We start from the raw sequence: 12748 nt of genomic DNA on the forward strand, positions 1-12748 counted from the left end.
ATTATTTATATATGAACTTTATTTTTTATTAATGCAATACATACAAAATTTTACATTCGCAGACAGAGTAAAAAAAAATATGTCTTTTAACTTTTCGCTCTTCAGACAAGTTTTGTCATCAACTTTGAAAGCAACGAGTCAAAGAAGTTTAAATTTGCAGCATTTCTCACCGTTAGGCGGTTTCAAGAGCGCTCAAAACATCCACACTACTACAGTGAGTGTTGCTTGTTACTATATTTAAACTTTTGTTTCATGCTGCTAAAGTTGAGAAAAGTTACATGTCTCATTAAAAATATTTGTTTGGTGACACATTTTATCAACACGTGGAAGTTTATAACTTTAAACTTAAACCTACTGTTTTCTTTATGCTCTGTAAATGTATTATGGTAAAAAGTAAAACACATTTTGATTATTTAAAACTCTGTAATATAAATACAAAACTTTTAAAGTTTTTTAGTAAAGTCGTTCAATCGTTACAAATTTAAATAACTTTAACTTTAATATTTAAAACTTTAACGATAAGAAAATTTTTCACCAACTGTAAATTTTCAACCATAAGGGACTGAAATGAGCTGAGCGTAAAAATTTACGGTTTGTTTCATGACTGATTACCAGCAGAAAATTGAATTTTCTGCCATGCACCAACCGCTAATGAAATAAACGCAGAAAGTAATTGAAAATTGCAAGAATCAGTTACGCTTGTTGAGCGCATTACTCAGTTATGCAAGGAGTTGATAGCAATTTCGCATTGTGAACATTGCTGCAATACAATGTAGCAACATGATATGTCAGAGTTTTATTTTTAGCTTTTATTAGCTTGTAAAGTTTAATGGTTAATTTGGCAGGAATTTCGATACTTTAATCTGTGCAATAAAAAATTTAACATGCTTCTCATTGATAAATGCTTCAAAAAAATTGTCTAAATTTGTTTCAATTAAACGTACACGAGTTCTAATGTTAAACTTTAATTAATTAATTTATGTTGTTAATGTCTAATACAACGAAAAATTCAGCAATCTAACGGGCAACAAAGCGAGCAGTGGCTGCGCAAGCTGGACCAAGCGTTGATGAAAAACGACGGATTTGTCAAGAGGAAACCCAGCAAGCCCAGCAAAATGTTCGGCAGGCCCCAGATAAGAGGCACCGTTGTAAGGGTTGGTGTTTGAAAGCATTTTTTATATAGCTTTTCATTTTGAAAACTGACAGTTGGATATCCTGCTGCATTTTTGATACAGTTTTGATTAATTAGATCATCTATTTCGTGGAAAATATTTTTAATTCAAATATAAGGTATTAAATTTTAACTAGTCAGTTTAGTATGTAAATATGTCGGTTTAAAATTTTGTTACATAAATATCTGTTTGAACAACTTCCTGATCAATTCAATTGAGAAGTAAGAAAGTTAAAGTAAAGTTCAAGTTATTTTATTTAGACAAAGCGCAGTCTTTGTAACTGTTTAAGTCTAATCTTGTGGTTGCATTACAGTTATTTAAATAATTGAAAACATTCTCTTAATAAGGTAAAAGTGTCATGCTCATTAAATACTTCATACATTTACCCTTTGAAATGAAATTTTATTATTAGCCAAAACAATACAATTATAAAGTTAAGTTTTATTAGCGTTATACTGTTAGTTTATTGTTCAATAATAATTCCCATTAACAATCGTTTTAAAGTAAACCAAATTTTATTTTAACGTTTGAAAATGTTTTTAGCTGACTTAATTACCAAATATAGTCTGTTTGTCTACATTTTAATTTGCAATTTATAAACAATAATTTTTTTTAAAAGTAATTAGTTTAAGCACAGTGTTTTGTGAACAACATATTCTTTTTTTTGTGTTTTTTACTAATGAAGTAAAAAAATCTGTTCATGCAAGGTTTAATTTACATTTAATTGTTTTTTTTTAATAAAAGTTATTTGCACCTTTTAAACAAAAAAAAAAAGAAAAACAAAGAAGAAACTATGTTAGGATGAAAGAAAACTTCAAAAATATTTTCATATCAAAGGTGTCAATTTTAAAATAAAAGTATGTACAGAGATTAAATATAATCTTGTTGTTACATTAAAAAATTTTAGTAGTTTAAAACACTTTCTTAAAAAGGTAAATCTTTTATATTTACTAAACTTTATCTTTAACATTTATTTAATTAAATCTTTAATAGGAAATGAAACAATTGAATTAAACTGTATAAGTTTAAGAACATGTTTTAAAGTATTTTGTTTAAACAAACAGGTATAAAGTTTCCCTGAGAACTTTTTTTAAGTAATAAGTTTTATTTAATTTAGACTGAATTAGTTATCAAATGTTTGGCTAATTTTAGAATTTACAAACATTTCTCTTTTTTTTTTGATAACCAAATACCTCAGATTTTGTTGTTTAATCAACAAATGAAATAACAAAATAAAAGCTAAGTGCATATAACATTCAAGTTTTGTTAAATTTAAAGTTTGTTTGGACGCACCTTTTAAATATAACCTTTTAATATTAAAACCCTAAAATTTACACTGTTTAAAAGATAAAAGGGAGTAAAAAAATAAAAAGAGCTCATGCGAAGCAATAAATACCAAAATGTAACAAAAGTTCTTTCTCTGTGCAAAGTTTAGAAGGAAGTTGTTATGAATCAGACAATAAAATATTTACTTAAAAACACAAGTTTTATAAGTGAAACTAGTGTGTAAAGCTTTTGCATTTTCTTTTGCAACTGCTTAAAACTGATGAAAAGCCCCACTTTGTTCAACGATTCACGCTGTTGTTTCAGTTAACAAATATCTTTTGCATAAATTTCGAACGTTTTAAACAAAGCGTGCAAATTCACGAATGTTTCGCAGGTTTTCGTCAAGAAGCCGATGAAACCGAACAGCGCGAACAGGAAGTGCGCCAAGGTGAGGCTGACCAACGGCAAGCAAATCGTGGCCCACATACCCGGGGAGGGCCACACTTTGCAGGTATGTGTTGATTTCAGGCTCCGTTTGAGTTTTGCAGATCGACCGAAGATCTCGTTCAGGTTGTTCGAACGAGCGAAACACTGTTTTTTGGTAATAAGATTATAAAATTTGAATGATATTTTGTATTTGTCCAAAAATTGCTGTGTTTTTTTGTAATTGGATGTCATATGGGCTCTCACAAGCATTTGTATATTTTGGACATTTCTACAGGTGGCTGTGATGCCGTTTTATTATGTTTTAAAAGTGAATTGAGCATTTTTTATATATTGAAGTGTGTATGTGCTTTGATTGAAAACAAATCAACTCACTTTTTAGAGACCAATGTGATTAAAAAAATAGTTTTAAGTTTATAAAATGCTTGAATTTTTCAAATTTGTTTAAAACATTTTCATATAAACTATCATTTTTATCAGTATAACATTAGTTAGAAACTCTGCAAGAATTATTCTCTGTAGTGTATATTAAGTGATTTCGTTATTTTTTCTCAAAATACACACATTAATAAAATTAGTCTTGTTTGTATTTTGGAGGAAATTACGATACGCTAAAGCTTTAAAAAAAGTAATTTCAGTATTGATAATTTACACACTAAAGTTATATAAGAAAAATGAAACTAAATATTTTTGTTTTTATGAAATTTTTTAAAAAACTTAGAATAAGTAGGTTAGTCATGATAAAAAACTGCTTTTGCCACTGTGTAAACTTAAAAATTATACTATTTATACAAAGAAATATTGTGTTTCATAACAAATATAAAGTTTTAGTCATCAAGTCATCAAAACGAAAACATCCCTTCAAGTTTATTTTAAAAACTTTAGAACTGTTTAGATCGAATTTTATGCTTTTGTTTTAAATATAACGAAGTACAAATACTTAGAAATTATAGATCAAAGTTAAAGTGTTTAAAGAATATATCATTTCAAAACAAGAATAACTTACTTCCTCAAAGCTCGAATGTTCGCTTTAATCAATAATATAAAAAATGGATACGGTGTTGAGTCATCCAGTATTGAATTCAATTCAAACGAGCCATTAAAAATTACTGGAATTTCAACCTAAAATTTTATTGGCAATTTAAGCTGACATTTACGTAAGTAATTGTTTACAAACAGATCTGTTTTAATGGCTCTGCATTAGTTGCTTTTTTTAAAATATTGAATTGAATTATTGCGACATATTTTAAATTAATGCCGACATTTGCGGTGCTTTTTCGGTTAAATTGATAATTTCAAAAATTTTCTACGTCAATTGCAATTCCGTTTTTTATACTTATATACGGTTTGGGAGACTTTAAAAAATCAACAAGATGATTATTAATTCAAGGTATTAGTAGATTTAAATTAGTTAGTTTAATTGTTCATAAAAAAAACATTACGACATGAATTTAATCGCTGACTCTCAGAGCTAAAATTAAATATTAATTTAGCAATATGGTACTTATCTGTGAATTTTTCTAACCAACACTGTAAGGTTTAACATCCTGTCGAAAATAAATAATATAATTCAAATATTTTTTTATCATTTTGACTGCGAAATTAAAATTTACCAGTGTAAAATTTAAAATTTTAATACAAAATATTTTCTTTTTCATCAGCTAACACCTTGAACATCTTTAGTTAAATCAAAAAATTTTGCGGCTGACTTTTTTTTGTGTTTTAGATAACTTTTTTTAAATATTTTTTCTTTATTTTCAGAAAAAACACAATACTTCAATCTAAAAATATTTAGACTAATTGTTTTTGTACTAATTAATGCTTTATATTGTCTTTTAAATTTTACTTGTCGAAATGCAACATGTTTTTATTGCAAAAACTGACCGGGTTTTCTACATTTCGTGGTTTTTGTGTTTGTTGTTCGCAGTTTAATCTTTTATTCAACTTAATTCTTTGTATTTTGTATTCGGATAAGACTTCATGATTTTTTTTTGCATGAATTAATTTATCTGATGTTTTCATAGGAACATCTTAATTTATCTTGTATTTTCGCAGGAACACAACCAGGTGATAGTGCGAGGGGGCAGGGTGAGCGACCTGGCGGGGGTGCACCACAAAATTGTCAGGGGCAAGCTCGATTGCGCCGCCGTCGTCAAGAAGTCGTAAAATTTCAACTTGTGCTGATTTAACACGTGTCATTCAAAAACAACTTACAGCCGTATTTAAATGTTGATAAAATTAAAAAAAAATTGTGTTGTAAAGATGTATAGGAAATTGTTATTTTGTTTTTCTTTATAATCATAATGAAATGAATAAATGGCAGCAAGCCAAAAATGTTTTGTTTTTTATTGTTTTACTACTAAAAAATAACCTCAATGAATAACGCTTTCCGCTGGTAGAACATGCTGAAAAGAAAACAACTGGTTTGTGCGCGTGTGGAAGCCAGTTTTGAGAAAATCAAAGTTCAATTGTGCTCTGTATTTAAATCACGCCATCAATTGAGAAGTTTCTAAGAAATTTTGATGACTAATCAATTATGCAAGCTGGCTTCTATTCATAGCTGGCCTCTCTATTGCCGGATATCTCAAACTTGTAAGTCGCCGTGGCCTTGCAACACGCGCTTGCACCAACTTTCAATTGAGCTCGATTTTCTCAATATCGCCTGGCTCGACATTCAACTGAGGGTTCGATTGTTGTTGTTAGCCGGTAGAAATGAAAAGCATTAGGTAATGGTTTTGACCAGGTCAAATCTGAGTTTTTGTTAATAGTTTTTATTCGTTTTAAGCTGTAGTGGGTTAATGCACAATGGCTCATTTTAAGAAGTTTGCGGATATTTTTTTTTCAAGTTGTCATTGCAGGTAAATATAAAAGAAGCGCATTGTTTTGCGCCTAAAAGCTTTTTTTTTATTGAAGTAGACTGTGGATACTTCAAACATTTGCTTAACTGAATATTTTTTTGAATATGTAATACAACATATCATACTTAAGAGTTAGATCTGGCTACGACAAGTTTTATGAAGAAAACAATTTGCATTCTGTTATTAAAAAAAGTATGAGGTATTGACAAATTTATGAACAAGTGCTGTTATAATGTTCAAAAAATAATTTGAAGTCTTTTTTTTATTCAAATTAATTTATTTATAGCTTTATTAGATTAATTACAAGACATATAAATTTCGCAAAATTTTTGAATTTACTGTTTTTACCTTTTTACTTAATTTATTTGAATTAGTTTTTTTAAATATATTTATTTCATGTTGCGTTTCTTATGGCTAACCTTTATATCTTTAAGAAAATTATCTTATAAAACATAAAAAAGATAACAATTTCTATAGTATAATTAGGAGGGTGGTTGATTTTAAATATCATCATTATGTTTTCAAACTTAAGCTAACATAGCTTACAAAATCCTTTGTACTAGATTGCATACAACACTCGTGCAACACCACCATGCCAAAAAGCAACGTCAAAACAAATCTTCCACATCTTTCATTACAAAACCGCAACGCAATTACATTCCACCTCAGCCATCTGAAGCGTTCGAGGCCAGTTTAAAACGTATTAGCAGCCGTTACGAAGCACAAAGCCCAACCCAAAATAATCCATTCGTCTTGTTGAGGCATAATCACCGTGCTTTTGAAGTAATACCGGTTCAGAGAAATGTTACCAGTTCAGCGGCTTGTAACAAGTCTCGATCAAATCGATTTTAAGCCACTTTGTATTATTTTGGGTAAAATAATTGAACCGCACGTTCCGGACATTTCTGAGAACTGCTGGGTTGAAAACATTTGCGGAACCGGTGTAGCACAAGTCTGCTCTACAACCGGGATGAATGCGTTCATGTGCATTTCAAGAAACTTGTTATGTAAGGTGACGTTATTTTAAGGACATGCATTGAATTATAATCAAAGTTAGACTTCAAGGAAACATACAAACACAACTTTATAGAATATTTTGTCTTACTAGAATTGGTAAAACGTAATTTATAATGCCTTAACTTACTGAAAATTTGAGGTTAAGTATAAAGAAGAATGTATTGAAAAACTTACATTTTACGATATTAATTTTTGTTCAGTATACGGAAACTTCTAAGCAAAATAAAGTTAAAATTGTTTATTACATATGTAGTTAAAATGCACGTCCTTCTTATTGCTTCCAAGACAACTCTCATCTGCAACAACACGCTGCAATAGCGTTATGAATGCTTACAAACAGCAGTGCACAGTAGTTAATTAGCAATTAAGTTAAGTGGGCGATAGGTGTGAGCAAAGTTTCTACGTGGCTGCCAAAAAATACCAAGCTTTGATGTTGGAGTAGAGCTTATGATTGTTTGATTAAACCCTGTTTCGCCGTTCAAAAACAAGTCGATTGTAAGCTTTGTTAGAAAGTTTGCAAATTTTGATTTTGGAGTTAATAAAAACTTAGTCGTTGTTTTAGCTTAGTAAGAACTCATCAACTTTTTTAATATCTATAAAATATTTAATTGCGTTTTAATTGATCTTTAGCGAATAGGTATCTCAATAGTTATAATTTATCGACATCTATAACTTTAAAACTTGGAGTTTTAATGAACAGTCATGCTTGTAACATAGCACTGCTCTGCAAAAACAAATACTATTTTTTAAAATTAAATATAAGAACTGAAGAATTTGTAATAACTTTATTCAAACTTTTTTAGTATTGAAAAAAATACTTTGAGATATTGCTGTCAATTAAAAAATGTATTTTTGAAATGCTATATTACAATTAAAAGGGATAGTTAAATATAGCCATTTATTTTTGTTTTTACTTTTTGTAAGGAAATCATTAACAGACAATAACGTTATTGTTTTTGTCATCTGACCTATGTTGAAATTTTCAAAATAAAGATTAAGGACCACAAACCATCTTAATATTTATATAAAATCCGAAGAGTAAAGAAGAAAAAATACAAGTATATTTTCTCTGGAAATTTTAAAGATTTTGTTAAATTCTGATGTGACGTGTATTGTTATAAAAAGTAATCTAATTAATATACAAATTATTATAATTTATTTTATGTTGAAAAAGCGCACAATATAATTGGATTAGTCAAAAAAAAAAGTGTTATAAGTTTTTCATTTGTTTACTAAATTATACGCTGCATTATTAATATGAACAAGTAATAAAAAAGTAGTGTGATTATATTGCCCTCCGGAGTACGACAATGTTAAACAGCAATTAAATTATAATAAAACTAATTATTGAAAAAAAAAACAACTGTAAAGTTGTCAATAAATTGTCATACAAAGTATGTGTTGTTTTTAAAACCTGGTAAATCTTTTTTTAATAGCAAATTATTGAAAAAGTTTTAAATGTCAAATCATGAAAAGGTGAATGAAACTTTCGATCATGCTTGAATACTTTTAAGACTGAAAACAAATTTTTTTCAGGATTTTACATAAAATAAAATATTTTGTAAAGTAAAGTTGGCTAAGTATGAATTTTTAAATTTAATGTTAAAATTCAGTTAGTTTTACATTAAAAAGAGTCATTTAAAAGTTAAAAATTACAAACGAAGAAATAATTAAAAAATATAACTTTAAATTAGATATAATAACTTTTAAAAGATAAAGATACAAAAAATTTTGATATAAAATAAATTGTTCTTTATTTGTTAAATGTTTGTTGATAATTTTATTTTTCTTACGATACTAAGTAAATAGAAAAGTTAACACTTAGGCTGTATTAAAAACTATTTACTGTTCTAAACTTCATTTTTATGTATTTGAATATTTAGTACTTTTTGTTTTTTTAAGTACTACACTAATCTTAAAATATTTAGTTATAAAACCCAATAGTTTTTACAGAATTAATAAACCGCAAGTAAAATATTTTTTTTTAAAAGTCTTCGAACTTTTTTAGTAGCAACATGTTTTGCTTAATTGATATAACTACACTAATTGATTAAAAATAGCCTAGTTTTGAATGTGCCAAAAGTTTTTTTATGTTTAATTTATTACACAGTGTTTGATACTTACGTGAAAACTATTATAAAAATTTTCATATATCAACACAAATTACAAAAAATTGTATGACTTATTTGTCATTTTATCAAATACAATTTTTGATAAAAATAAGTATTATATTCAATTTGGGAAAATAAAAAAGAAATCAAAGTTAGTGTAGGTTTGTAATCAAACTCTACAGTGTACAAAAAGTCAAAAAAAAGTTAAACAAGTGATTTTACAATAATGTTTAATAATTAAAAATAAAGTTTTGTGCCTGTCACTGTTTTAAAAAATTATACAACCTAAAAAAAAGTTTTTAACTTGATGTTTCTAAAATAATTTTCTAAAATTTAGTTTTAATAAACTTATTTAGTATCTAATGTCTAAAACAATACAGTTTTTTTGAATGCTTAAATTTTTTGAAACAAAACAGTTACTTTAGATTTAGTACACGTATCACATAAATAATTAGTTTTGAAATAATTATTATGCAAACCTAATCTAATTACAAACTTTTAAATTCAAAGTTAAGAGCTAATTATCTGATTTCTGTAAATCAGATAATTAGGTAATTTTTAAAGCTTATAGTTATCTTAATTTACTCTAAGCTTCAAATTGAACATAATTAAAATAAAGAGTATTTAATTGGTAAAAAGCATAACTTTTTAATGAAGCTTAGACGGCTTTACAGTTCTGTTTAAGGTTTTAGTTGAAGTAACATCTACAAAAAATTAATAGTAGACAGTTTTGTTAAAAATCATATAGTAGTTTTAAAAGACTTTGAATTTAGAATAAAAATAATATTAAAACTTAATTTAAAGCTTTTTCGTTACACAAAGTGTTGTTTGTATTTATTTTCGTTCTAAAAATTTGCGAGTATCATTTGTTTATTGAAATTTTACTTATACTTTAGTGTTTGCTTTGTAATAAAACAGCACTTGAGTATTTATTTTCTATTACATCACTGCTTTTATGATTTTATCTTACTTTAAGCTCCAAAAACGGTAGTAAACAAAGTCGATGGACTTTGTCAGAGAGCTCTTATGGTGCACACTAGTTTTTTATCGCAAAAGTTAATATTTGCAAAGCAAAGAGCCAATATTTGTTTCGAACAAAGAATAACGTCATTTTAGTAATGTCATTTATAAGAAACGTCTCGTTTTAGCATTTCAAGGCTGCTAGGAATTGAAACAGATTTTAATAAAAAAGATGTTCAAAATTTTAATGTTTGGAAAAGTTCATTTTTTCCCGCTTCAATTGAAAAATATTTACTTTGTTGAGTATTTGCGCTTTGAACAAATCCTTAGTTTAAATATTTAAGTTGTTTTGTTTATTCATGTGATCTTTGTGTTTGTTTTTACTATTCAAAACAGTTTGTATAAGTCAATTGCATAACATTGCGTTGCTTTAAAGGTTTATGACCTGTTAAAAGTTTATTACGAATCTACTTTTACTTTTATTGTTACTACTAGCAAATTGTAAATAATTTTATTAAAAAAAAAATCTGTATAGTATTTTTGATGAAAAATTGTTGAAAGGACTGTTATGTAGTTTTTAAGGTGAACCTACCTTGTTACTTTTACTGTTCCTTTTGTATGCGTGTTTTTATGCAATGAAAAAACATAACTCACAGGAAAAAACGAATTTTACAGATAACATTATATCAGATTTGCGTTCGCTTTCCAAAAACTTAACACCACCAAATACATGCTTCAAAAGCTTGTCATGCTGCTTCCAACAGAAATTGCACTTTAACGAGCAAGTGTTTCAATTAGCCGCTCCAACGGAAAAGTTTATTTTTAAAAGGCAATTAGCGCAACGGTGGTCCTCGCCTCGTTAAGAGCGCGCTCAGGTACCAATTAAAGACGACACTCGGCAAGCAACTCACCAATAACAAGTGCAGCTCATTACAGCAGTTGGATTGTTGAGAGATCGGAGAAAGGCGCGTTTTCAAAGCACGCAGGTCGCAAAATCCAGTTAAAAAAACTGAGACTCTTGTGTGCCAAAGGAAATTGGCTTGGTTTGTCGGCCTCGGCCAAATATTTGCATAATTTTTACCCACGCGCAGCCGTCTGTTTGCTCAAACTGAAATTTGTGTTAAATTTCAGCAGCGAGTTAAAATAAAATTTCGCCACTTCTCAGAAACGCTAAAATTACCCAGCGCTTGTTTATTGATTGTCGTTGAAATCGATTATTGCTATAAAGACGATGCAAGGCCGTAATGGATACTCGGTGTTGTTTATTTACGAGGTAAACTGAGAAAAGCTACTTAATTTTGTTTTACCTGGGAAAAAAAAAACACGCGTCAAGATTAATTTTAACTCAAATGATTGAAAGCTTTTATGTAATTCTGTTGGGTAAACAAACCAAGAAATACCGAGTCAAGGATATTCCAGCAATAAGAGCAAGTATAATTCCAATTGTTCTATTTTTCGACATTGCACAACATTGAGTAAACAAGCTCTGCTAAAATACCGTCGGAAGCAGCTTAAGTCGCTGCACAACTAAAAAAGCAAACAAACTCAAACGTCACATGGCAGGTAAAACGTTGTGCAGGAAGAAAACGCAGAATGAAGTTTATAAATAAACTTTTTGACATTGAGCCGCTTAGCTGCTCTCGCCTTCATAATGGCTTTCCGTGTTTTATAAATAGTCCAGAATTCATCTCCACCGCTCGATATAACGATGATTTCAATCAAAATCTCGCGGCAAACAAAGCGCCGTGTCAAAAAACTGATGACTCTCCATGCACGTCTTGTTTGTTTTTTGAAAGACAAAAGCATTGGTTTTTTTTGTTCTCGACCTTTTATGTAAGATTGTTTGTTTTGAAGTCGTTTCGTGGTTGTGTAAGCATGTACAACTTTACTTAAGAGCAGAAGAATAATCTGAATAAAACACGCTGTTTACGTTTGTTTGAACAAAACATTCACGGTTTTTGTGTTCATGACGCACTTTGTAAGTTATTAAAAATTTTCATGCTCTGGTTTTTACGTGTGTTTGTTTTTTTTTGATTAAAAGGCTTGATATTACGTATGAAAATATTTATGTTGAAAAAAAACACGGAAAGCGCAGGTAAAATATTGACTATTCAGTCAAAGAAGTTAGATGTTTATGAAACTCACAAATACTTATATTTTATAAGTAAAACAATCTTAACAATTTTAAAAGATCTTAAAAGCGCATGTCAAAATCAATCTTTTTATTTACAAAAAACAAACAGGTCACCGAAATGTTTGTTTCTAGCGAAAAAAAAAACTTGCAACTTTTTCATGACGCATTGATGCTAATCTTCCTTCAGCGTTGCGCCTTTCAATTGCAGCTTTGCGCGATGAATTTCCCTTCCCGCTACTTAAGCTGACAGCACAACAAGATAAGCCGGGAAAACCCCCCATTCGAGTGTGCGTGGCGGCACCGTGCCAATTTTTTTCCACGATGTTTTGATGGGTGACTGACCCCGCCGCGTGAAGAAGATGAAAAACGCTGCCCGGTGTGTGAAAACGACCTCTGAAAAAACAGAGCAGAAGCTTTCAGTTGCGGTTCCCACAAGTTTATTTTGTGCAAAGCGATGAGTGTATTGCAAATACTTTTGTTAACAGTGTCAAAGGGCACGGCTGCGACAAAAGACGAAGAAAAAAGTTTCAAGGCGCAGCTCGAAGTCAATGGAACGAGCGCAGGCTTCTGTCAGCCTTTCAAAGGAACTTTCAAAGGGCGTTGCGAACACACAAAAGCCGTCGTTTCAACGGAACTTTTGTTTAATCCCTTTGTGCGGGGTCGGCAAACAGGGGTGGTTTGCTGTGTATAGGTTTTGTTGCCTTTTTTTTTTCTTTTGTCGGTTGCCAGTGTGAGGCACATGATAAGCAAAGCGTTGAAACAACAGTGACGTAATTCATCACACGA

General features: G+C 29.4%; 1 protein-coding gene across 1 annotated transcript; it reads left to right on the forward strand.

Moving 5' to 3' along the window:
• Window positions 1–66: 66 nt before the first annotated feature.
• Window positions 67–5209, forward strand: LOC145829537 (small ribosomal subunit protein uS12-like). The gene is made up of 4 exons (XM_082937368.1): window positions 67–214; window positions 1014–1154; window positions 2833–2949; window positions 4938–5209. Exons 1-4 carry the CDS (start codon window positions 80–82, stop codon window positions 5046–5048), a joined length of 504 nt encoding a protein of 167 aa, XP_082793494.1. The 5' UTR covers window positions 67–79; the 3' UTR covers window positions 5049–5209.
• The last annotated feature ends 7539 nt before the right edge of the window (window positions 5210–12748 follow it).

This window comes from Thalia democratica, chromosome 2 (assembly GCF_965202585.1).
Source record: "Thalia democratica chromosome 2, ktThaDemo2.hap1.1, whole genome shotgun sequence".
NCBI classification, from domain to species: domain Eukaryota; kingdom Metazoa; phylum Chordata; class Thaliacea; order Salpida; family Salpidae; genus Thalia; species Thalia democratica.

Bases quoted from the DNA above. Each gene is read 5' to 3' on its own strand.
- LOC145829537 (XM_082937368.1), top strand. From the start codon at position 80: ATGTCTTTTAACTTTTCGCTCTTCAGACAAGTTTTGTCATCAACTTTG. The intron at 215-1,013 runs GTGAGTGTTGCT...CGAAAAATTCAG, and splicing joins AAAACATCCACACTACTACA to CAATCTAACGGGCAACAAAG. The intron at 2,950-4,937 runs GTATGTGTTGAT...GTATTTTCGCAG, and splicing joins GGGAGGGCCACACTTTGCAG to GAACACAACCAGGTGATAGT.